Consider the following 23,907-nt stretch of genomic DNA (forward strand, 5'->3'; position numbering starts at 1 on the left):
AAAGAAGGCTGCTCACCAGTGTCTCTGGGAAAGAATAACAGAAAGAGGCTTGGGCCCAAATATCCTTCTACAACCACGACCCCAATCATCTGCCTTCCTTCCATTAAACCCCACCCACTAAAGGTTCTGCCGCTCCCCATAACAGCAACACGGGCTGGAGACCAAGTCGTCAACACCTGGGCCTTTGGAAAGAACCCTCAACACCCAAATCACAGCGATGCTATTCATTAAAGCTGATGGCCTAAGGGAATGTGCCACCATGAAGCAAGCTCTCACTGGAGGTAGGAGGAAGGTGCCCTCACGTCTGTCCCAGGGATGCACGCAGTGCTCTCATGTAAAGCACATGGGCGGCGCCATTCCATCTTCAGCACCAAGAGGAATGGGGGATCTCTCCCAGCATCCTCCACTCCATAAACACTCTTTTGGGCCGTGTCTTCCTATGCAGGGGATGTAGCTGTGGATAAATCAGGAAGGAATGTCCATTCCTGGGGTTCCCCGTGTCTGGGAAACAGACACAAACATGAATGATCAGATCAAAATCATGAAAGAGCAAGTACAGAGGCAGAGGGAATACCGGGCTGTGCAGCCGAGTGTAAGATCAAGAGAGCGTCCCTGAGGACACAGCTTTGGTCTGAGACTCAAAACAATGTGGAGCAGAAAGGAGGGCAGAAAGTGGGGGACAGGTGGAGGAGACATCCATTGCAAACAGCGAGTGTTGAGGCCCAGCTGAGGGAATCCAAAGGGCATAGCATGCTAGAAGCAACTCATCTCGGTGCAAGCAGTAGGCCAGAAGCAGAACCAAGAGAGGCAAGCGAAGAAGGCTGAGCTCCAAGGTCAAGGGCCTCGCAAACCGTGTCAAGGACACCTTTTCCTCGGGCGACAGGAGGATTTTAATCAAGAATGTGACAGCCAACGATTTGCATGGCACACACGCTCTCCATCTAATGAGCTCAATTTGCAGCCGCTTCCCCGGGAAATTGGTGATAGGCTTAACCCATTGCCGACTTAAGAAAATGAACCAGTAGAAAGGGAGCCTCAACAGCTGCTAAATCTCCAGGGCTTGAGCAGAGGGTGGTAAACAGGGCTGCCTTTGGATGCTGGGGTTGCAAGCGGCTGACAGGTGGATCCATCTTAGAATTCCCTGGTTTAAAGAGAGAGAATCTGTGACAGGCCAGATTTCTCTCACTGCACTTGCATTATCCTTTCTAGTATCACTTACTCCCTGTTCCTCCGGCAAGGATGGCTTCCATTCGGCTCAGAGGACATAATTGTCTAGGCAGCAGAAGGTGGTCAGTAAGTAGGGTCTGTACAAGCCTGGGTCTTCATTTGGGGACTTCTGGGCTGTCTTCAAGCCCTGGGCAGCTGCTTCCAAAGACGCCTAATGCTTGGCATGGCTTCCAACTCACTGAGTGTAATCTTGAGGCGTCTTTCAGAGGCTCAGAGGGTCATAATGGGTTTCTGATATGGTGACAATTGCTTTCTGGCCACGGTTGGTTAGCTCAATTGGATAGAGCGTTGTGATCGAAGCCAACGCTCAGGTTTCACAGACTCACAGCTCAGCTTCACAGTTGTGGATGACACCTGCAACTCCTGCCAACCTTGGAGATAAACAATCCCGAGGTAGAAGCCTGGCTCTTTCAGCGCAGGGCTGTGAGACCCGCAGACAGTGTCTTGGCTTTTCGTCTCTGCTCCTGTGTGGGTTCTTGCTCTGTGAAGACGGAATGATAATAACCCTTTTCTCCTGGGGTTCTTACAAGTACAGAACGATACAACATGAAGAGAGGGCACAGCGATGTCCCCTGTGTGGCAAGTGGCCAACACAGTTGCATATAAACTGGAACTCTGCCTGTTATTGGAGTCAAAAGCTTCAGCTGAGCAGGTACAGAGGCGTGGCTAGCTCCAAGCTAGAGCCTCTTCCTGCAGTAGGTCGGGAGGCTGGCCTGCTGCAAGCGAAACCAGGAGGCCCACGACCCTCTGTCACTTGGAAGCAATTCTGAAGGTGGCTTTGAAGGTGCCTGGATTGGGACCCTGTAGGAGTTCAGAGCAGTCCCAGACTCATGAAAATGTGAGATCCTCAAGCGCAATTCAGGACTGGACTAGGATGAGAGGAACCTGATACTTGGTGCCACCAAAGTACCTGACAAACCTTGGATAGCTCAGGGGCATAGGGGTTGTTAGGAGCAAAGAGTGAAAAGACTGAGTTAAAATCTTCAGTCTCCCATGTGACTTGTTTAACCCCTGCGAGCCATTAAGCCTTTCTCTGCTTCTGTTTTCTTTCTTGTAAGTTGGTGTGACTCTGCTGTCCACCCCGTGTGACTGTTGTCCACCCCGTGTGACTCTGTTGTCCATCCCGTGTGACTCTGTTGTCCACCCCGTGTGACTGTTGTCCACCCCGTGTGACTCTGTTGTCCACCCCGTGTGACTCTGTTGTCCACCCCGTGTGACTCTGTTGTCCACCCCATGTGACTGTTGTCCACCCCGTGTGACTCTGTTGTCCACCCCGTGTGACTGTTGTCCACCCCGTGTGACTCTGTTGTCCACCCCGTGTGACTCTGTTGTCCACCCCGTGTGACTGTTGTCCACCCCGTGTGACTCTGTTGTCCACCCCGTGTGACTCTGTTGTCCACCCCATGTGACTCTGTCACCCACCCCATAGTGGCGTGGGGAAGGACTGAATGAGAAGCTAAGCAATCCATGCAGTGGCACTCTCTTGCTGAATGCTGCTCCACTGAGCACTATCAAGGTTCCAGTCCGGGACTTGCACATCTCAGTCCACTCTGAGCTCCTGTACCCCAGTGCCCACATTCGCCATGCAGTCTCACCAGAATGCTTTTCTGTCTGTCTTCCCTCCACAAGTCAGGCTGTCTCATTGATGTCTGTCTCTCAGTACTGAAGACAGATCCTGGTTCATGCAGATACTGTGGACTAGCCAGAAGATGGACTGTCACCATGACGCCTCTATGTCTCTGTCCCCATAGCTCTTATTCTCCTCGGGAACCCACTGGGATGACCTTGAGTCATTCATTCCCTCACCATCTCAGTCTCTGTTTCTCATTTATGAAGATGGCGGTGTCAACCCAGCTGGAGGAATCTTTCTGATTCTGATGTTTTCGTTTCGTCACAATGGGCCCGATCCTTTTCTAGAAGGGCCTGTCTCCTACTTTGAGGGGCTATAATGAATGCTAGGGTTTTCTTCTGGGAATGGGAGTTTCTTCCAGGGTGGCGGGAAGACATCCTGGAGACGTTTCGATGCATCCCAACAGGAAATGGAGATGGGTACGCAGGAAAGTCTTCTCCTGGCCTTGATTTTCGCTTATTAGTCTGGACTCCATGGAGATAGGCTATCTGGGGGGAAAATCATTTTAATAACTGAAAGAAAATGGAATTAAGGATGCTGGCTGCTGGCTGACCAGAGCTGGGTGACTCTCCTGTGGGGAGTTAATTTGTGTCTGCTCCTGCTGCCTGTCTGATTAGATGCTCGCTCATGTGTCACTCTGCCAAGAGTTTCCATTGAGATGGTCCCTTGTGATATGGATTCAAGGGCTTTGTGAGGGCAGAGGGTTGGGGAGGTGCCCAGGGTTAGGGGAGGCATAGTGAGGGACGTTTGGTCCATGCAGGATGTCTCTGAAAGTGGTGTGCACATGGCAACCCAGAGGACTGGACTGAGGGTCATCAGCCCCGCTTTGAGAAAGGGCCTTGTTTTCCACAGCATGAATGGACAAAGTCCTATAATCACGACAGTTCCATGTGTACCTGGGCTTTCTGTCACCGACTCAGTGCACAAAACACAGATTAGCTTTGATCATTCATCTCTATGCCTGAAACCGTGACCTCTGACCCTTCAGGTCAGAGCTGACACAGAATTCAGTTGCCTTGGCACGTGAGGCCTGATGTTACCTCATGCTGAGAAGGGGGAGTCAGTATGTGGTTTCATCAGTGTGTGGGGAGCAGCCGAGGTTCAGGGCAGGCACTGAGCCCTCTGTCCCGGATGTGGGCAGTCTGGGTGGACTGCTCTCAGGCCCAGTCATGGAGCAGACATGGCAGGTGTGGGGAGGCTGAGGACCCTGTCAGGCATCTGCCATTGTATTTCACAGAGAAGTCAGCAACATTCTCTGAGAGAATCCAGATCCATCATTGGTCTAGACTGGAGTTGACAAGGTCAGCAGCATCAAAGCACAGATCCAAGGTCGAGGAAATGTTCACAGGCTTTTGAGATATTCCATTTTCTCCTAGTCCATTCTGTTACTGTTGCTACTAATAGTAAGGTTGCTTGATAAATCTCTTCAAGTTTTATTTTTTTACTTTTGCATCATCCTGGAACCCAGAATTTTGGATGTGTAGGCAAGTCTTCTGTACCTGTGACACTCTCTCAGTATTAAATATTTTAAATTTTGAGACAGGAGATCACCATCACTACGTTGCCCCAGCTGACCTTGTACTTACTTTGTAGCCTATGTACATCTTCAACTGGTAATCCTCCTGCCTCAGCCTCCTGAGTGGCTGGGATTACAGGCCTATGGCACCATGCCCAACCCCAGCCTGCTGGTTTGCTTGCTTTTGAGACAGAGTCCAGCTAAGCAGCCTCAGATAGTATTGCAATTTTAAACCTCCTGCCTCAGCCTCCTGGTTGTTAAGATTGTAGGAATGCCTCACCATGTTGGTCTTCTTCCACCACTTAATCAAATCAGAATATCTAGGAGCGGGGAGTGACAAGGATTGATTTTTTTAATTAAGTAAAGCTATCAAAAGTAGCATAAAACTAAACTAGTTCAACTCCCAGATGATCTGAGCACGCACCCAAGGTTCAGGAGCGGAGCTGAGGAGCATGGCCTGGGTTAGGCAGACAAGGGGCACAGCACAGGCTGGAGGTAACCCGTAGGGCTATGGTATGGGGACCGCTCAGTGTGCCCCGTTTTCAGTGTCAGCAGCACTAGCTGGGTCACGGTGGCCATCACAGACAGGACATTCAATAGAGTCACTTATCAGACCTCAGAGAGATGATACGTGGTCTCAGGGGGCACGTGGCTTAATTCATAGCAAGAGGAAATTGGGTTAATCCCAGAAAAGTGGGTCATGGCCCTAAAAGGCTTCCCTGTGAATGCAGTGCTTTGAGATGAGGGACCAGAGTGACGATGACTCTTCTGGGAGCTGCGGAACTCTGGCCGGTGCTTTACAAGGGCTGAGGCTCTCTGTGAATGTCGTCTGAGGGTGGAACACCTCTTCTCTGGAACACCCAGTAAAGACTCCGGAAGGCTGAGGACAGCAAAGGCAGGGGACCAGAGCCAGCAACTGCTCACTGACATAGCAGCCTAGGCAGGTACCTCTTCCTGCCTTGGATATGGTCACAGTTCCCATGCACTGAAGGAACTGATGGGGGCAGGACAGCTGGGTCTTCATTTGAATACAATCATAGTGAGAAGACTCCAGGGGCCCCCCTGTGGGGTAGTGGCAAGGCCTCTGATGCTGGCTTTCCACTCTGGAGTTCTCATGGAGTCCAGCATGAGCCAGCCCCAGGCTGCAGACCTCTTGTGCCTAAGAGGAGAGGGATGGGCAGAAAGAGGGATGTGGACCTCATGAATGGAACCAACTTTGAGAGGTGGCAGAGTGCGGGAGGGGAAGAGGTAGTGGGTGGAAGGGCAAGGCGGAAGAAGAGAGGCCTCATCTGCTTGCTTGTGTTTTCTGCATGCAAGACTCCAGCTTCTAGCATATTTTTAAATCTATCAGATGTGAAAGGCTGTTTTAAATAGACCTATGGTGTGAAGCTGGTAATTCCACTTGCTACAATAGAGAAGGTGGCAGGGCCCTGCCAGGGACTCAGCACCTCTGCCCACAGCAGGGAAGATGTAGAACTCTCTGGGGGACACTTAGGCCAGGTGCTTCCCTCCACAACATGGGACCTACAGGAAGGAGGGGGCAGAGGATGGAGGGAGAGGACCTGGGTGATGAGGAAGTGGGTGCCTCCTTTCCTTTCCTCAGGTCTTAGGGTACAGTGGGGTGTGGGCCTTGGGAGCCATTCTTTCCATGACTCCCATTCCTGGGAGCAGAGAACCAGGAGTGCTAACTCCATTTCCGGTCAGAGCTCCAGGAGGTCAACTCCTCTGGGAGATTCTCCAACCTTATGTTCTGTTTCCTGGCTCTAACCCAACCTCTGGAGCTGCTCAGAGCAAATTTAATGCCAGTGTCTGCCTGTGCCCCTGGAATATGAGCTTCCCTTTCCCTCTCCAGCTTTTCTTCGTCAGTAATGGTTTCAGGGTGAATCTCTTTAGAGCTCACATGTTCCTGGGTGCTTTTGAATCATTTCTGCTGTGGTCAAGGCAGTACAATTCCAGGAGCAGCAAGAGTTGTTGGCTGTTGATGTTGTCTCCCAATACACTCTCTTGTATCCACTCTGGGGCCTCTCGATAGTCCTGTTGGCACACAGGGGTCCCTCAATGGTGGAGGCAAATACACAAACAGAAGCTTGGGCATGGATAACATGCATACCAAGAGCCCTGAGGTTCTTCCTCTGCAGGCTTCAGGAAGGAGTAGAGAGCCAAGGGCTTGGAAGAGGTCCCCAGGGTGGGAAGACTGTGGGTGCTATAGTGGCATGATCATGGCATGTCCCTTATGGGGTTTTAGGGGTTTCTTCCTCTCATGTGTCTTGGAACTCTGAGGGCAGGAAGTCTGCTTGTTTTCCTCTAGACTCCCTCAACTCCTCACGTATCCCAAAACCAACTAGAAGCACCCTCGAGCTTCACTTTCAAATGGGAAAAAAATCAATCCTTTCTTGATGTATACACAATTGTTCCCAAAAATGTTTTTATTCTTAATTAAAATAGGCACAGAATTTAGTTTAAGCTACTTAAAATATGTAAGTTAGTACCTTTAAGTACATTTACATTCTCATATAGAGCTGTTCCCATTCTCCGTTTCTAGAACTTTCTCATTACCCCAGTGTTAAAGTGTTCTCTAAGGCATGTGTATAAAGGTGGGTCATTTTGGAGCACGCTGTCTCCAGTATTTTCTGGTCCATATATCCTACATCAATTCTTTACCACACCCTGGTAAATACAGAACTGAAGGAGGCCAGAATTCTTCCCGGAACACCTTGCAATTGATGATGCCAGGCCTGCACAGCTTCAAAGCACAGCATAAAAAAACATGGTGTGCCTAGATAAAAGTTCAGAGCTTGAAGAAACAATATTTAGTTAGTTCTTCAAGAGGCAATGGGAGACATTTTTACCTGTAACCTCTGCTTCTCTTGGTTATCCAGAAGTACGTTTTCCCCAGCCTCTATCCTACCATGCCCCGGTCCCTTTCCTGGGAGATAATGCAATAACTATGACCTCCTTGGAGCCATTCAGTTGACTGGACTTTCCCCATGAGTTTTCATTTATCTTTCTTCCTTGCCCACAATGGGTGACAGGGTGTTACATTACAGATGTGTAGGTGGCCTCAGAGCCATGCCAGTTGTTCAAGACCACAGAGCATGCATGTAGGACCTTATTCCGAGCAGGCCTTTGAAGGCGAGAGAAAGCTTTCTGAGATGGGTACAGTGGGGGTAGGGAGGGCTGGTTTAAACCAGGTTGAAGAAGACCTGGGCAGGGAAGCATCTGCTATGCACAGGGCATTGAGCCCAAGTCGATTGAGCTGTTGGGCTGCCCAGGGGTAATGGATTGCCACTAGCAGCTGGGGTGGCTGCGGGGGACGAGATGGAACACTCTGATGGGCCTCACACGATCTGAAAGGCAATCGACTCGCAGCAGCTGCAATGTTCCCCAGCATGTTGTCTTAAAGCCAGAAGGAGTACCTCATTTGAACCAGCTGAGTCTGCCTAGACCGAGTTGCCCAGCCTGTAGGACCTGGGCCTCCAATACAGCACCTCCTCCAGGGATGGGGCGTACTCTGAAGAAATGATGCTTTGCTCTCAAGAACTGATGTAAACCAAACTGGAGATGGAAAGATAAGTGGTCCTCCCTTGGGATCTCAGTCCCATGCCTGCCATTCCCTGGAGCTCTGCGGTCAGTGTGTGAATGAGCATTATACACACTGGTTAGCTATTTGACTAGCATTATTCAGAGGGGCTGGGAGAGCCCATGCTTGCTGCATTGAACCACCCTTGGCCTAGTGCACATTTGCATAGCCACATTTCCAAAATCCCCAATGGAGCCCATAGCATTTCGTGTCTTACACCTCTATTTCAGTTCTGGTTTCCGCATTAAAGGTAGCAACCCCATTCCCCTTGTCTGTGTTCTCTGGGTATTTTTGCTTAGGAGTGCAGGGTTTTTATGGGTTGTACTTTTTATAGGTCAGATGGAGCCAGTCATAATTCATCATGACGGCACAGGCCTCACTGGTCCTCAGAGTCCTCATTTGTAGGGAGAGGAGCTTCCTGGTACTATGACAAGTCCCCTCTGGATCTGAGCCATAGCCTTGATGAAGTCCCAGCTAGGAACAAGGGTCACTTATTGGACCTGTTTCAGCCAGGATGATGAATGGCACCCCCTCACCTGTGTGCCTCAGCTTCCACATCCATTTCAGGTCCTCTGCCAAGCACCATATGGTTTCCCCAAATCCCAACATTCCCAGCAATGTTCTCCTAAGTAGGACACTTTGATTAAATTGGCCCCACTGAATCATGTGGAAGGTTCTTCAGCGTGGTTGCTCCTGGTAATGAATATGTCCACTGACAGAAACCCCACCAGAGGTAGCTAGGGAGGGTGCTGGAGATTCAGATGGCTCGGGCATCCTCTTATCCATACACAAAGAGGGTAGGGTTAATCAATAGAGTCATGTCCTATGGATCCTGACTGAACATGGAGAGAGGAGAGGTGCCATGCTCCCAGGGCCAGGGCCAAGGTCAGGACCAGACCTGGAAGTCAAATTGGGGCTTTGATTCCAACCAGCAGCCACTTAGGAATTAGACTCACCAAGCATGTGGGCTCTGCTTTCAATATTCTGCAGTAAAACTGCCTTTTAGTTTCCAAACTCCAGATGTGATTTTTCTACCTTCCCTCCATTGTCCTCTGTTAGCAGAGCTTTGTATAGTCTCTAATGCAGGGAGTAAGAACATGGAGATCTAGCCGAGGACACCAGCATCCCCTCACCTACCTAAGGGCCTGAACCCTCCCGGGGGGAGCTCATTTCACCAAGGGCTTCCTGGAGCTCAGTTGGAGGACAGAGTTTTACTGATCGAAATGCATTCTTCCCTTGTTCAATTCACAAGAGAGGAGAGACTGGGGAGAAGCCCTGAGGTGGAGTGGACAGGGAACCCAGATTCCTGCTGTATTATACACACTGTGAAAAAGGAAGGAGGGACTTGATTTGCACACAGATGTGAGACTTAAAATCTAAGCTATTTAAAAAGTTATTTGTGTATTATTATCATCAGCACTCTCTCTTTCTCTCTCTCTCTCTCTCTCTCTCTCTCTCTCTCTCTCTCTGTGTGTGTGTGTGTGTGTGTGTGTGTTTGTGTGTTTGTGTGTCCACGCACGTATGTGTATGTATAACCAGAGTGCACAATTGCCACACATGCATATGGAGGCCAGAAAATAGCTTCTAGAATCCAGTTCTCTCCTTCCACCAAGGGTTCCTGGGTTCAACCTTCCCTGTCGGTCATCAGGCTTTTGTGGCAGGTGCTTTTACCCACTCAGTCATCTTGCCACCCTAAATGCAAGCCATTTTAAATGTGCCCACATTACCTGGGGGAAGCCATCCCTGAGGAGCTAGGGAAAGGGGCGAGTCATATTTTACCAAGTAAAGGAAATCAATCTTAACAATGAAAAACATGGACATTCTGGAGCTACAAAGTACAATAGTGATCATAAAAGTTTACATAAAACCTGAATTCGATCAGGCAGAGGAAAGAATCGGTGACATTGAAGGCAGGCCAATTGAGGTTCTCCGTAGTGAGGAACACCGAGGAAATGGGATGGAGAGGAACAAACGGAACTGTAAAGACCCAGGGGACTATTAATAATACCAGCTATGCATAGCGAGAATTCTGGAAGCAGAGGAGAAGGGATGAGAAGAAATAACGGCAGAAACCTTCCCAAATTTATGAAAGCTATCAACCTAGTCAACCATCCAAGAAGCTCAACAGCATCTAAGTAGAATGTATGGAAAGAGACCCATAGTCAGACATCAAAATCCATCCACGAAAGACAAAGAACTTTGAAAGCACAAAGAGAAAAGCAACATCTCATACAAGGGATCCTCAGTGGGGCTGAGCTAATTTCATACCAGGAACTATGGGTGCCAGGCACAGTGGAGTAGCATAGACATGGTATTGAAAAAGAAAGCTAACTAAAAATTTTCTATCTTGCCAAACTATATCCCCAAATAGACTAAACTAATACATTTCCAGATAAATAGAAACTGAACGAGTTTTGCTCTGGTAGGTAGATCCTGAGAAGCTCAAAGGGAATCCTTCAGGCAAACAGAGAGAGTCAGGTGTATGAAAAACATGAAGCAATAATCACACTGGTAAAATTATACAGTTAAATATAAAAGACAACATAAATGTATCTTTTACTTATGACACCATTAAAATAAATATGTTTATTAGTTCTTTGCTAATTTCATATGTACATATATTTTGATCATATTCACCCCATCTCTCCCCCAATTTCTCCCAAACCCAACTCCTCATTCTCAATATTCTCTCCCAATTTTTTGTTCTTTTTGTGAGTTTTTAATACCCCACTGAATCTAAATAGTACTGTCCATATATTCCTAAGTGTTAGGCCATCCACTGGAGCATGGTTGATTCCCCAGGGGCTACACCCTTAAAGAAAACTGATTATCCCTCCCCAGAAGCCATCAGCAGCTCCTTGTCTGAGGGGAGAGGTTCATGAGCATCCCCCACCCGATGCTGGGATGTTGACTGGCTTGAAATTGTTCAGGCAACCACAGGTACGATGAGTTCATGTGTGAAGAGGTCCTGTCAGACACTCAGAAGATGCCTTTTTGGCCTGGCCTGCCCCAACCAAAGAGAGGTCATATCGTCCTTTCTTCTGTGATGGTCCCTGAGTTTTGGGGTTACTGAGATATAAACATCCCATTTATAGATGAGCATTCCGTTGACATTTATTCTCTGCACCTTGACCACTCATAACTCCTTTTAAAGGACAAACTAAAGGATGAATGCATGAAGCAATAACTGTAAATCTACATGACAGGCTCACTGGTATAAAGATAATTATTGATAATATATCAACATAAAGGAGAATAGAACGACACAGAATCAGAATTTTGTGTCTTATTAAAAATAAGTTGTTATTTAACTAATACTCAAGATGGGGATTCATAATTTTCTGATACTTGTAGCATCTCAAAGCTACATTTTTCAAAAATCACACTTTAGGATTTACTTAGTATTCATAATGAATTCAGCATTAAAAACAGATAATTAATATTTTGTTGTTCATTTATGTTGCTATCTTAAGTCAGTTAGCAGTCGGGTGAAATAAAAAGTAAAGCCCTAAATTAAAAAAATTAAGTTGTTATTCATCTAAACATATAGTTACAAATTGAAATGTTTATTGTAACCCTTACTGTAAGTACCAAGAAGATATCGTTTAAAAATAGAAAGCAGATAAGATAATTAAATAATGAACCAGCAAATATCTATTTAATAGAAAAAAAGGTGGTGATGGAAAAACAAAGGACTAAAATATATATTATATATAGAAAGGAAATGGCAGAGTGGCAGACATAACCTTTCTTATTAATCAGATTAAATGGAAAACAAACTAAAATTTCCCATTAAAAGATACTGGAAATGGATTTTTTTTTAAACCATGAGCCAACTATCTTGCATTTATAAGAGACTCTCTAAAGATACCCAGGTTGGAAGGCAAAAAACTATACCATGTAAACAGAAAATAAAAGAGGGACCACAACCTGACTTTAAGACAAAAGTTTGTTAGTGAACACAGAGGATGCTACTATATACTGAAGATGCTATTGCTTGAATATATTTGAACCTAGCAGCGGAGCTCACAATGCATGAAGCAAACAGATCTCTGAGAGGGCCGGAGGGAAAGGCAGTATGGTCTCAAATATTTGATCCCTATAAACCCTTAGGGATTAAGATGTTGCGACCAGAGACTGGTCCTTTGACCTGACACACAACCTTTCTTAGAGCTCCCTGTTAAAGCCGAGTGGCAGCCCTGGGGCCATCGCTTGTTAGCACCTTAGTTGAAACTAGATGAAGCCCTTTCAGATCACTGTTCACTGCAGACACAGAGTAGGGCTGTTTGGCAAAGTTCACAGGTCTGGCTAGAGCGGGCTTCTGAGGAGAGTGGGGAGTCCAGAATTAGGTGAAGAACAGGACAGAAAGTACAAAGGGTGAGAAGGACGAAACCGCATGTTCGCAGGGTAACATGAAGTACCCCAAAGACGCTGAGAGAATCAACCCCTAAGCAGGAACGAAACACTTGGGACATTAGTTTGGTGCTGGCCTTCCTGACTTGTCAGCCTAAGGTTGTGGGTGGCAGCAGACAGAAAACAGCACAGGTCAGCTATGGGTGAGAAGGATGTAGGGAAGTGAGATGTTCAGATGAGTTGGGCTGGTAAGCGTGTCTTTTCAGGGCAGAGGTCTGGAAAGTGGGCTGGGCAGTGACTCTGTGCGACCCATGAAAACAGGCCCTAGGAACCAGCACCTGTGAAGTACTGGGGACAGGGCTGAGTCCTTCCTGGCCATTGTCTCTGTAACTCAAGCTCCATGGGAGGAAGACATTGAAACTTTTGCTCTATGACAGATGAGCAGGAAAGCTGGTCAGTCAACAGGGGTACAGATGGGATGGCACTGGAAGGTTCTTCTGAATGCTCTGCCAGCCTCTGGCCAGGGTGACAGCTCCTAAGGGTGGCTCAGAACCACACAGTATCTTAAAAAGAATGGGAGGAGGAGAAGCAGAGAGCTGGGGACAAGGGACTTCTCAGAGCCCCACGGAAGCTCACATTCTTCTTTCCTTTATAGTGGGGCTAAAAAAGGGAGAGGGCAACCTAGGCCTCCTTCCTCTGTTTCTACCCACTCCTGGACCTCTGGATAATCACGGAATTTGCCACGTGTCCAAAGGCTTGGCACCAGGGTTCCTCCAGGACCTCCAAATCCTTCAAGGCACTTGGTTTTTAAACAGGAATGGTAGCTCTAGTAGGGACATTGTGCTGGGCATTAAGACGTACAGCCCTTTCGCTTAGTGAATTCCAGTTCTGTCTCTGGTCAGAAGCAAAGGAGCCAGCCACGCTCCCCATGGCCATCCTACCTTGTACCCATCCTCCACACACGCAGAGTGAGCACTCCCTCTGACTGGCTCCCATACCCCTTCTGCATGCTCCAACCCACGAGCGTAACTACCACCAACGCACTTCTGCTAGGGAGCGGAGCTTCTTGGGCATTGTCTCCAGTCTGAAACTGAGGTCTGAGGCCAGCCCGTGAAGGACAATGACTGTGTCACAGAGCCATCACAAGGCACCCTATGTATCTGAGTAGCACGCCCCCAGCATCGAATAAGCCATCGTGTCTTTAACTGATGGGGCAGGGGTCTGCTGCGGGAGCTGGGCCTCCTCAAGGCACTCAGGGGTGATGCTTAGGTAGAGGATTGCTAAGCATCCTCCACTGCTCTCTGTTTCTTGCACATGCGGGATTAGAAAATCCCTGAGAAATGAAGGCGGGCATGTGCCCGATAACTATGGGGGCTCTCGTTCCTTAGTGGCCCTGGGGAAGAGGCTGTAAAATGTGCCTAGGAACTCTAGCTCACTGTTGCTCCTTGTTTATTTGGCTGTGTGGGTTGCCCCTAATATTCTGTCCCCTTAGTGAGTATCGCTTGTTGGGCCTCCCGCCTTTCCTAGAGCTGGTGCCTGGCTCTCCAGCTATTGACTTGGAATGTCAATCACTTGTAAATAGGGACCTTTGTGATCTTTTTATCCTGTCTTCCATCCAGCACAAAGACGTACCTTCAACCGTCCAGACAGTCAGCGCTGAGCAGCAACAGGCCATCCAGACAGCCAGACAGCGCTGACCACCAGCAGGGAACGGACCCTGAAGTCAGGCCCCTCTGCTGAAGCCAGCAGCTACAAGCAGCTCACTTCTTAAGCACTAGCAAATGTCAACACCACAGCTACATTTTAAAAAAGAATACAACCTCCTAGAATAAAGGAAAATGAAATAAAATGAAGCCGATAATTATGGACCTAGTGGGTCCCCATCCCCCGCCATACCTGCCTGTCAATCTACCCTGTCAATAACCAAATGTGATTTCCCGAAGAGGTATTTGGAGGAAATGCCTTCTACACAGTGACACATATCTTATTCAGACCCTCCAGAAACGGCCACCATCTTTGACCATAGACGCCTTCCTCTTTTGGTTTCTTTGCCAAGGGAGGCATAGGAATACGCCTGCTGTGTGACTCCAGGTGTCGAGTTGTCACTGCCGTTCGCCCTGGGGTCAGGGTTGAGGCTCTTCAGGGAGCACATTGCAGAGACCACAGCACAGATCCAGAGGGTGCAGTGGCTGCTGGGAGAGGCTGTGAAGCCTGTGGTTCGGGAACTCCGGAAGAAGCAGAGAAAGAGCCCCGGGAACTGGAGCAGACCCTCGAGTGTCTCGAGGTCCATGATGTGCGTGTCCACAGCAGCTCTCTGCTTTCTGGAGAACAGGGGTCAAAGCAAAGGCAGTCTACCTCAGGATCACCCAAATGGCACCTCTTTGGCCTTCAAGAAACATCACGTTGCCCCTGCACAGTTGCCATGGCAACCGCAGTGCAGCGCCTCCTAAGGGCATGCAGCGAGGAGAAGGGAGGTGTCGAAGGCACATGGTGACTTTTCTTGAAAATCCCATCTGCTCCTTTCCTTCACGAAAGCACCTTGGGGGTGGCGAAGGAGTAGGTATTGGGGTGTAGAAGGTATCTTTAAGATAGAGAAAAAAACAGCCTTTTGGCTGCAGGCGCTTCCTCCCATTAGGGGAGGCAAATCACCAACAAGGACAAGGCAGGGCGGGCCTTGCCAGGTATTGCTACATAGGAGACCAAGTGCTGGTTCAGGTAGCCATGTGACCTTGGCCTGTAGAGGATTGCTGGCTGAAGGTCACCCTGGGCACGGTGAGGATGGCCGCGGAGGGCCTCCTGTCAGCTGAAGGTGACCCCGGTTGCGGTGAGGATGGTCGCGGAGGCCTCCTGTCAGCTGAAGGTGGCCCTGGGTGCGGTTAGGATGGCTGCAGAGACCTCCTGTCGGCTGAAGGTGACCCCAGGCGCGGTTAGGATGGCCGCGGAGGCCTCTTGTCAGACACAACAGGATTTCTTCTTGGCTGGGGGGCCAACCTGAATGGTGTCCTTCCTCACTGTGTCCTCTTGCTCCTTGAGTAACCTGGGCAGTGTGGGGATGGGGGAGAGGAAGAGATAGTGTCAGCCGCAGAAACTGCCAGGCTGGGGGCTGGCACTGCGGACCAGCAGCCCTCACCTGAGCACCAGTGTTTAAAGTCTACATGGAAGCATGACCATAATTGTGAGGACAGAGCTCAGTCACCATGGACTCATCACGGCACCTCCACCGGGAAGCCACCCCTGATCATCTTCCTGAACCCCTGTCCCTGACAGCACGCTGATCCCTCTCTGTGTGACTCCATCGCTCAGGGTCATATGCGTTTGCTTAAGGACCAAGACTGTGCCTTTATCCTGGGGACTCTGCAGCCACCACAATAACAAATTACACATCTGAAGCTCAGCAGACGTTCATGACTGGTTGTCAACTCTGCAGGATGGCACCTGTGCCCAGGGCTCCAGGTTAAACACAGGAGGTGCGAGGTGACAATGCCAGGAAGGGTCTTCCTCTGTGCGCCCCAGGCACTCGCACCTACCTGTTAGTAGGCAGGGAGGGTGTGCCTTATTGTCTTACATTCCCAATGTAGGCAGTGAGTGATGGCAGAGAAAGGTCGAGAACTTTCCCCTCAGTGTACGTCACAACCCTTCGCCGCTCTAACACATAGTAGACTTGTTCTTGAGTCTTAATTACTCAAAGTCAGGTATTTTCGGATGCCCCAGCAGGAGTGCTGAGTGTAACACGGGTAGCGCTCAGTGCTTATTGGCTGGAAGGATGGACCGAAGCTTGGGTACTGAAAAGGCCCCGGGGTGGTTTGGTTTGCCTCGTTTTTGGTGTAGACAGGCTCTTGGAGACTCTCTACATGGCTAGCCCTTTCAGTACTGTTCCTGCCTTCAGGAGGGTGCCCTGCTTGCTTCACTTTTACACAGCCTATCTCTCTCTGGTTCCGCACTCTCCAACCCAAGAGTCCACACTGTGAACTCCACAGGTTCCCAAGCAGGCTCTCAACTGATCCCATTGCGATGTCAGCTGCTGCTAAGGCAGACTTCTGATGGGATGCTTTGGAGGTGCATTTTCTGGGCAAAGGGCAGCCTTTGCAACTGAGGGGGACTGCAGTAGAGGTGACAGGCAGGGGTGCTTTTCTTCCCTCCACTATTATTTCAGAAGGCTGATTTTGACCCCAAAGATCTCCCATTAAAATCCTAGTTGTGCCTGCACTCAGGGGCTCAGAAGACAGGAAAAAGGGCTCAGATCCAGCCTGACCGGGAACTAGGGAGGGCAGCAGGCACCATCCAGCCTGACTGCAGCTGGGCTCAGCAGTGTTTCACTGGCTGGGTGCTTTTCCTACCTGGCCAGGTGGAGCAGGGACTCTTTGGTGTTGTGACCGGAATAGGCGCTGCATTCATAGAAGATTAAACTGTTATCCTGGAATCACAGAGCAGAAGGGGCATGTGGAAGGAATTGGAAGAGTGTGGGGACCAAAGGAAGCCAAGGAGCTGTGACTACAGCCTTGCCTCCTCCTCTGTCCCGCTTGGTTTCTTTCTCTAACGCCCCTGATGAATGCTGGTTCTGTGTGGAGCTATCGGCAAACAATAACAACATAGCAATCCTTGCCGGGCAGTGGTGGCATGTGCCTTTAATCCCAGCACTGGGGAGGCAGAGGGAGGCGGATCTCTGTGAGTTCGAGGCCAGCCTGGTCTACAAGAGCTAGATCCAAGACAGGAACCAAAAGCTGCAGAGAAACCCTGTCTCGAAAATCCAAAAATAAAAGAAAAAAATTATAGCAATCCTATGATAACAACCTAGTGCCGGCCTGTGCTTACACTTTCTTGAAGCTCGGTCAAGACTGGACTTGCTTGTTTCAGGCTCACATCAGCCTTCGAAGCAGGTAGAAAGGCCAAAGTTGGACAACGCTGCTACCATTTTTCAGGCAGGGAAACCGAGTCTAGAGAGGCAGTGCGGCAGGTCTGCTCAAGTTAGGCATTTAATGAGCAGAAGGGCTCCCCTAAAACTGCTGCTATAAAACATTGCTCTTCTGTAGACTTGGGCAGAGGTCATGGGGCTCCAGTAAGCTTGTACTCTGGCTGCCCAGGCTGTGAGCATCGGTATATGGGTAACTGTCCATCACTCGTTAGGCAGAGGTGGTGCTGTGTATCTGGGGGCTCTGGGCCAAGGACCCCATGTCCATTGGTCACTTCCATTAATAGGTAATAGGTTACTTACTTCATATCAACAATGCTAAAGGAACCGAGCTCTGGTTTGGATGCTCTGCCTTTGGAGGGTGGTGTCGGTGGTGGCTGAGACACTCTGAAGACTAGCTCAGGGGGTTTTGAATACAGTGGCTTCCAATTCAGATCTTTTCGTCCACACTCAGAGACCCTGCTCCAGTCTCTGCCTTGTGCCCCACATGTTCTGTATCTTCCTGTCTACTTTCTGCCCAACACTGACTCTGGAGAAGGCTATAAGAGGAGCCACATCAAGGATGGAGGTGCAAACAGAAAAGTCCAGAACCTAGACCCAGAACACATGGCTTGCCTTTCATCTTCAACTGTTACCCTACACTACTACACTTGGAATGAATCATTCAGCTCCTGTCCGCATGTTTATTTATTTTTTACCAATTGAAAATTAAATATGTGTGAGTGTGTGCGCACACGCATGTGTGTGTGATCCCCAGCACTGCATAAAAAGAACATGTTGGCACACATCTGTAATCCTGGCACTTGAAGGCAAAAGCAGAAAGATCAGAGTTTAAGGTTGTCCTTGGATATAGTAAACCTTGCCTCAATACAAAAATAGAATCAAAAATGAAAAAAGAGAGAACAAAAAAGAAAATGGGATGATAATAATAATAATTCAGGTTTGTATTCTTCAGATGAAGTATTTTTATCTAGATGTATTTGAAATTCCAAAGTTTCTTATTTCGGAAAGGTAATAAATATATACTACACATTACATAATACCCTCAGTGGGTCTGGGACAGATCGTTGTAATCAAATATATTAATATTTCTCTAATGAGACATTTGGATATTCACCATAAGTGAGATAAGGTTTATAAAGAGCCTCATGCCAGTTCCAGTTAGATATCCTGCTAGATGGGATGCAAAAACAAGACAAACAAAGGAACAAAACCGAAAAGCCTGCCTATCGTCAAATCCTTTGAATGTCAGGACCGTGGCCGTGCCCAGTGACCCTGCTCAGACACCGGTCAGACCCGTCAGCATCCTCTCCTTTGATCCTTACCATCTGTGCTCATTTTGGGCTCTGAGCTTAAGTCCTGTTTTGAGTAAACAATTTAAGAACTTAAAATCACTGGGCACTGTGCCTTCTTCTGGGTACACAGTTCCATGAAACCAGAGGCAAGAAAGGAACACAGGGGGAGCCTTTCTGCTCCCCCATTTTCCCCTGGGCCCTGCTGGTCCCAAAGGCCGCTACTTATTTTTTGATACTTTTCAGACTTTTCCAGCCTCCTCCTTGAGTTTTTCAGATCTCACTTTTGAGATCTTATATCAAAAATATTCCACAGCAAAGTGGTCCACACTGCTGCTCGGGGGATGGTGAGGTTTTCATTGTCTCGGGCGATCAAGTGGAGATGCAGATGGTGGTATTTCAGCACCCGACCAAGATTAGAGGGGACAGTCTCCCGTTTTCTTAGACCTTGTAATTCCATGTTACACATAAAAGGGGTTAGGGCAACTCTGTTACCCAGTGTCCCTCATGCAGCTCCATCTTACGAACCTCACCTCTCTTTACAGCTGTACACGTATAGGACCCGAGTCATTCCCAAGATGCCAAGATGTTCAATTGTTTCCCTTCAACAGGGCTTCCAGAAGTTCCTACCAGGGCTCCTGAGCTTATTCATGAATACCGGGAAGGCCTCTGTCCTATTCAGAAAGAGGAAAATATGGACTTTTTACCTTGGCAAGTTGTTCTCCCAGGCCTCGGGGGACTTCCCGCTCCTTCTCATTGTCAAGTTTATTGCCCAGCAGCAGAACAGGAATCCGGTCTCCCACAGCTTCCTGCAGAACAGATCATCCTTTCACTGAGAGAAATCTCCCTGGATGATGCCAGACAGCAGGTTCACAGGGCTGCCTGGAAGAATCCAGACTCATAGGAGAGCCCAGCACGGAAGAGTGAGATTCGAGGCCATTTGCCATGATTCTGCCAAGTGCTAGGACCTGTCTCTCCCCTCCTCCCCACTCCACATCCATGCAACGATCTCTCTCTTTTCACCAACCTCTGGCTCTTGTATTAAACACACCAACTTTCCACTTGTAATGAAGAGGAAATAGCAGGATGAGAGAGGGGGCATGGACACCAAGGGATGGTGAATTCTGACTTACAGAGCTTTGCTAAGTCACCAGACCCAGGCTAACAAAGTAGAACAAACCTAGGAAATTAGTTACTGTAGATTGGAGCTGGTCTATGGTTGCTTTGAGGAGAGGTGGCATCTTGAACCTCTGTGACACATGAGCTCCCTGAGGGGACACTCAAATCTGAATCATCGTACTGAACCAAAGAGTTCCCTCCGTAAGTGGCTGCTGTTAGCTTAGCTGGGGGCGGGCACTAAGGACTCACACTCCTGACTTAGGGAAGAGCTTTGTGCCATAGCCACACTTCTCTGTTCAGAAGAGATGACTTCACACAAGGTGACAATTATGTTTGTTCTTGTAGTGGCTGTGACATCTCAGCCATATCCTGCCTATGGGCAAAAAGGGGGTGCTACATGTGTGTCCCCAGAGGTGGAACAATGGGCCTGGGACACACAGTTATATAATGAGTAAATACAGTAATGTTTACGTTTAAGAAGGTTGTTGTTTTATTTTTTGAAATACTTAATTAGGAGCTTTTAATCATAATTTGGTAACAAATAGTTATTCACTGTAGCTAAATGTTTTGCTAAATAGAGGGGCTGTGGGATAAGAGATGCTTAGAAGACTGAGTTCCAGCTTTGCCAAAAGTCTCACTTGCTTTACCTCGGCATCTCATGCAAACGGCTAAAGAGCATCTGATCAGAACGCCTGGTCTAAAGTTTAAATGCAATTACCTCTGAAATTAAACCCTCCGTGTTTACTTAATCTGCACGTTTATTTATTTTTACTGCAGTTCAGTGGGAGAAAGTAATCCTCATTTGCTAACAGGGACATCAGGCTCAGAGGACCAAAAAGGCACAATTCAGCCACAGAACAAGAGACGAAGGCCGCTGAGTCCACGGGTCCATCCTTCTCTGAAATTGCTGTCTAGATTCATATTTCTAGGGAGCACTCTGCTGCCTGGTACGTTACTAAATAGAACGCTCTAAAAATGGCACCCACTGGGAAGAGAGAGATGTATGTTCACAATGATGTCTCCCGTCTTCTGACCCACTAAAATAAATCAAATCGCATGGGTAGTTGGCAAGTAAATAGTACTTCTCTACAGTGAGAAAACCAGCTAACAGCATATATGGACTGCTATATGTGGTTCCTTGTTAGCCGAGGGTTACTTAACGGGAATGCCCCAATCCGTCCTGTAAGTGCGCAGACAACAGAATACTTATGCAAAGAGGGTTTTTTTTTCACATAAAAGGAAGAAAAGAGGAGGATTTGGGGAACTGGGCCAAAAGACTTGCTGTTTAGAGCACATGAGAAAGATCTATTTGTAGACATATGTGTGAGAATGACTAAGGTTTGTGGGATTTCTTGACATGGAAATTCTGCGAATATGAGCATCAGACCTAAATTCTTGGCATAGAAATTCAACCCAGGTTTTATTAGTAGATAGAATAGGTCAGGCTGCAGCTTCCTTGCAAAGGGGATGATGGGCACCAAATGTCTGAGTAAGATGGGGTGGGGCCTGCCTCTCATGCCTGATATGGACCTTCTTCAGAGCAAACACCAACGTCGCTCTCAGGAAGAAGGACACGCTTCTTTGGGAACTATTCCTAGACAGAGGAAGGGGAGAGTTTAGAAAGAGCAGAAAAAGCAGGCCACACTCCCAGCTGTATCCCATTCCCGTCTTTTGCTTGTTCATGCATTGCACTAGCACTCTGGACAGCTCACTTCCCCTCCGTGGGCTGCCCTGAGAACAGAGAACACGGCACAGCTCCAAGGCCAGAGGGTGTGCTAACTGTGACAAGTAGCAGTCCTCATGATCCTGACCCCATCACCCATAGAGTGATAGGACGCTTGGCTTGTGTGTCTGTCTTCAGATCCTCCCTGACTCCTGAAGTATCTACCTGAAGTTGATGCCTTCCTTATTTCTAACAAGGTTTCCAGCCTATCTGGTACGACTTGGTACAAAGAGGCATAATTACCTATTAGAGGCTGCAACATTTTCCTCTTAAATTTATAAGTATTTTAATTTATCGTCATTTCTCATTATCATTATTTTGGTGACGGGAACAGAAGGCAAGGCTGGCACTCTCCCACCGAGCTTTGCCTCCAGTTGAACATCTCCTTTTGAAAGTGCAAAGTATTCTTCTACTAAGCCTGGGAGACTACGGTGAACAGTTCTTTTTTACCCTCTGTTGTTGATAACGCTCTGGAATCCCAGAATATGCACCACAGGCCAGTTTGAAAGCTCAGGAGACTGGGAGCTGTCACCTCCTCTCTGGATGGTTCCTCTAGCAGGTCCTGCTCTCTCAGCCACTAGTCTCTGATCCTTAAAACAGGCTTCTAGAAAAACGTCCCTGTTCCAGAATGTTCTAACAGAGAAATCTCTCTAGAACTTTGATTTGCCACAGCTGCCTTTCTCCATGTTTGAGTGTGATGGAAGATAGATTTAAGATCATCTATCTCTAGCTTTACAGAACAAGAACTGTCAACTAGGAGCAGGGGACTGTCACTCAGCCCTGGGTGTGCAGCTGCTGGGTTGAGCTGGTGTGTGTGTGTGTGTGTGTGTGAGCGTGTGTGCGCATGTCCAAATGTGCATGTGTGAATATCTGTTTGCTGGAGGCATGAAAACGCACTTAGCTGGAGAATGTTGCTATTTTCTGGAGCCAGAAAAAAATTTCTTTTCAGCACATTAAAGCACGCCGTTATACTAAGAAAAAAATGACTGCAAAATTATATCTTGAGGGTTTCCATATTTATCCACCCCCTGGACTATGAGTCAAAACAAGATTTATTTGTACAGTTCATTTTAAACTGCCAGCACTTCAAGTTCAACTTGGAATGGTGGGGGGGGGGGAATCAAACTGCTATTTTTGCTCCCTGCTGTGCATTGCCACCGAGGACAAAGATCACAGGCTGAGATTTCGCTTGCAACCAGGAAGGGAGAGGGAAGTGGGCCAGAACCTCTACAGATGAGACTGGAGAAACAAGGCCCGGAGAAGAGACCAATACCCCTACATTTTAGGAGATTTTAGCATGGTCCTATGAAGAATGCAGGGGCAGAGCCAAGAGCCATGTTCTAACTGTACCTCACAAGCTGTGGGTACCTTTGGACAAGTCGCTTCCTCTCTTTGTTCTCCGAGGTGAGGTGTGTGTGTGTGTGTGTGTGTGTGTGTGTGTGTGTGAGAGAGAGAGAGAGAGAGAGAGAGAGAGAGAGCTCGCGCACACATACACACATGTGAGCACATGTGTGTGTTGTTTGTTTAGCTCAGACCTCAGAGATGCTGCTCTATATGGATTCACCTTCCCATCATTTCCTACTTCCTTAATGGAGAGGCATTGCAATATGCTACCTGAATAATTAAGAAAGAAAAGCTGAACGTGAAGTTCAATAAGCACAACAGGCTTTGGAGATTTGCAGCCTGGACTTGGGGTACACACCAGCCCGCATTGCTGTACCCAAGTCTGTGACCTCTGTCAGATACAGGTCCCCTGGGATCTTCAGATATCTAGCTTATCCATGGTCGTAATATGGCATGCTTCAGGCAGAACTGCTTCCTTCTCAAAACTGGAATGGTCAGATTCGTTCTCCTAGAGGTGATGAGAAGGTGAGGGGCTGGGGATGCAGAGCTGGCATGAAGGACTTGCGGCTCACAGTTGAGTCATTAAGGACCATGACTGGGCCAAGCCCAAGCCTCTTCTGAGCATGGCTCGTAGGCAATGTGGAGCTACCTGGTGAGGGAGAGCTAGGAGGGGATGCAGGAGAGAACGGCAGAGCCACCTTGTCACGCAGGACACTTCTGTTCAGTGAGATTGATGCCCATACCATCTCTGCTCTCAGTGTGACGACGGCGGGAGAAATGCGGCCTAGCAGGTGGTATCATATCATGAGGCATGCACCCTTGGAAGGCAGTGATAATTCTCGTGAGTCCCTGGTTAGTTCTTTTGGTTTTGTTTTTCAAGACTGGGTTTCTCTACGTAACCTTAACCAATCTAGAATTCACTCTGTAGAACAGGCTGGCCTCAAACTCACAGAGACCTGCCTGCCTCTGCCTCCTGAGTGCTGGGATTAAAGACGTGGGGCACCACCACTCGGCCCTGGTTACTTCTTATAAGAGAGTTGTCATAAAGAGAGTAAGCCTGGCCCCTCCACTTCTTGTCTCCCTACCATCTTCCATCATGATGCCATATAACTAAGGGGGTCCTGGCAGAGTGAAGCAAGCCAGTTCAGGTACCATGCCCTTGGTTCTCCCGAACTGTGGGCCAAGCGAGCTTTTCTTCATACACAATTTCTCTA

General features: G+C 48.2%; 1 protein-coding gene across 2 annotated transcripts in view; it reads right to left on the bottom strand.

The window, feature by feature from the left end:
* Positions 1–10,513: 10,513 nt before the first annotated feature.
* Positions 10,514–23,907, bottom strand: part of Cracr2a (calcium release activated channel regulator 2A) — a 109,783-nt gene continuing 96,389 nt past the window's right edge. For both annotated transcript variants that reach the window (XM_075982682.1, XM_075982681.1), the window contains 3 exons: positions 19,215–19,316; positions 16,644–16,720; positions 10,514–15,343 (listed from right to left, as the gene is read on the bottom strand). In XM_075982682.1, coding sequence (XP_075838797.1) covers positions 15,259–15,343; positions 16,644–16,720; positions 19,215–19,316 — 264 coding nt within the window. In that variant the 3' untranslated portion in view covers positions 10,514–15,258. The remainder of the gene's footprint in view (positions 15,344–16,643; positions 16,721–19,214; positions 19,317–23,907) is intronic.

This window comes from Microtus pennsylvanicus, chromosome 8 (genome assembly GCF_037038515.1).
Source record: "Microtus pennsylvanicus isolate mMicPen1 chromosome 8, mMicPen1.hap1, whole genome shotgun sequence".
NCBI classification, from domain to species: Eukaryota; Metazoa; Chordata; class Mammalia; order Rodentia; family Cricetidae; genus Microtus; species Microtus pennsylvanicus.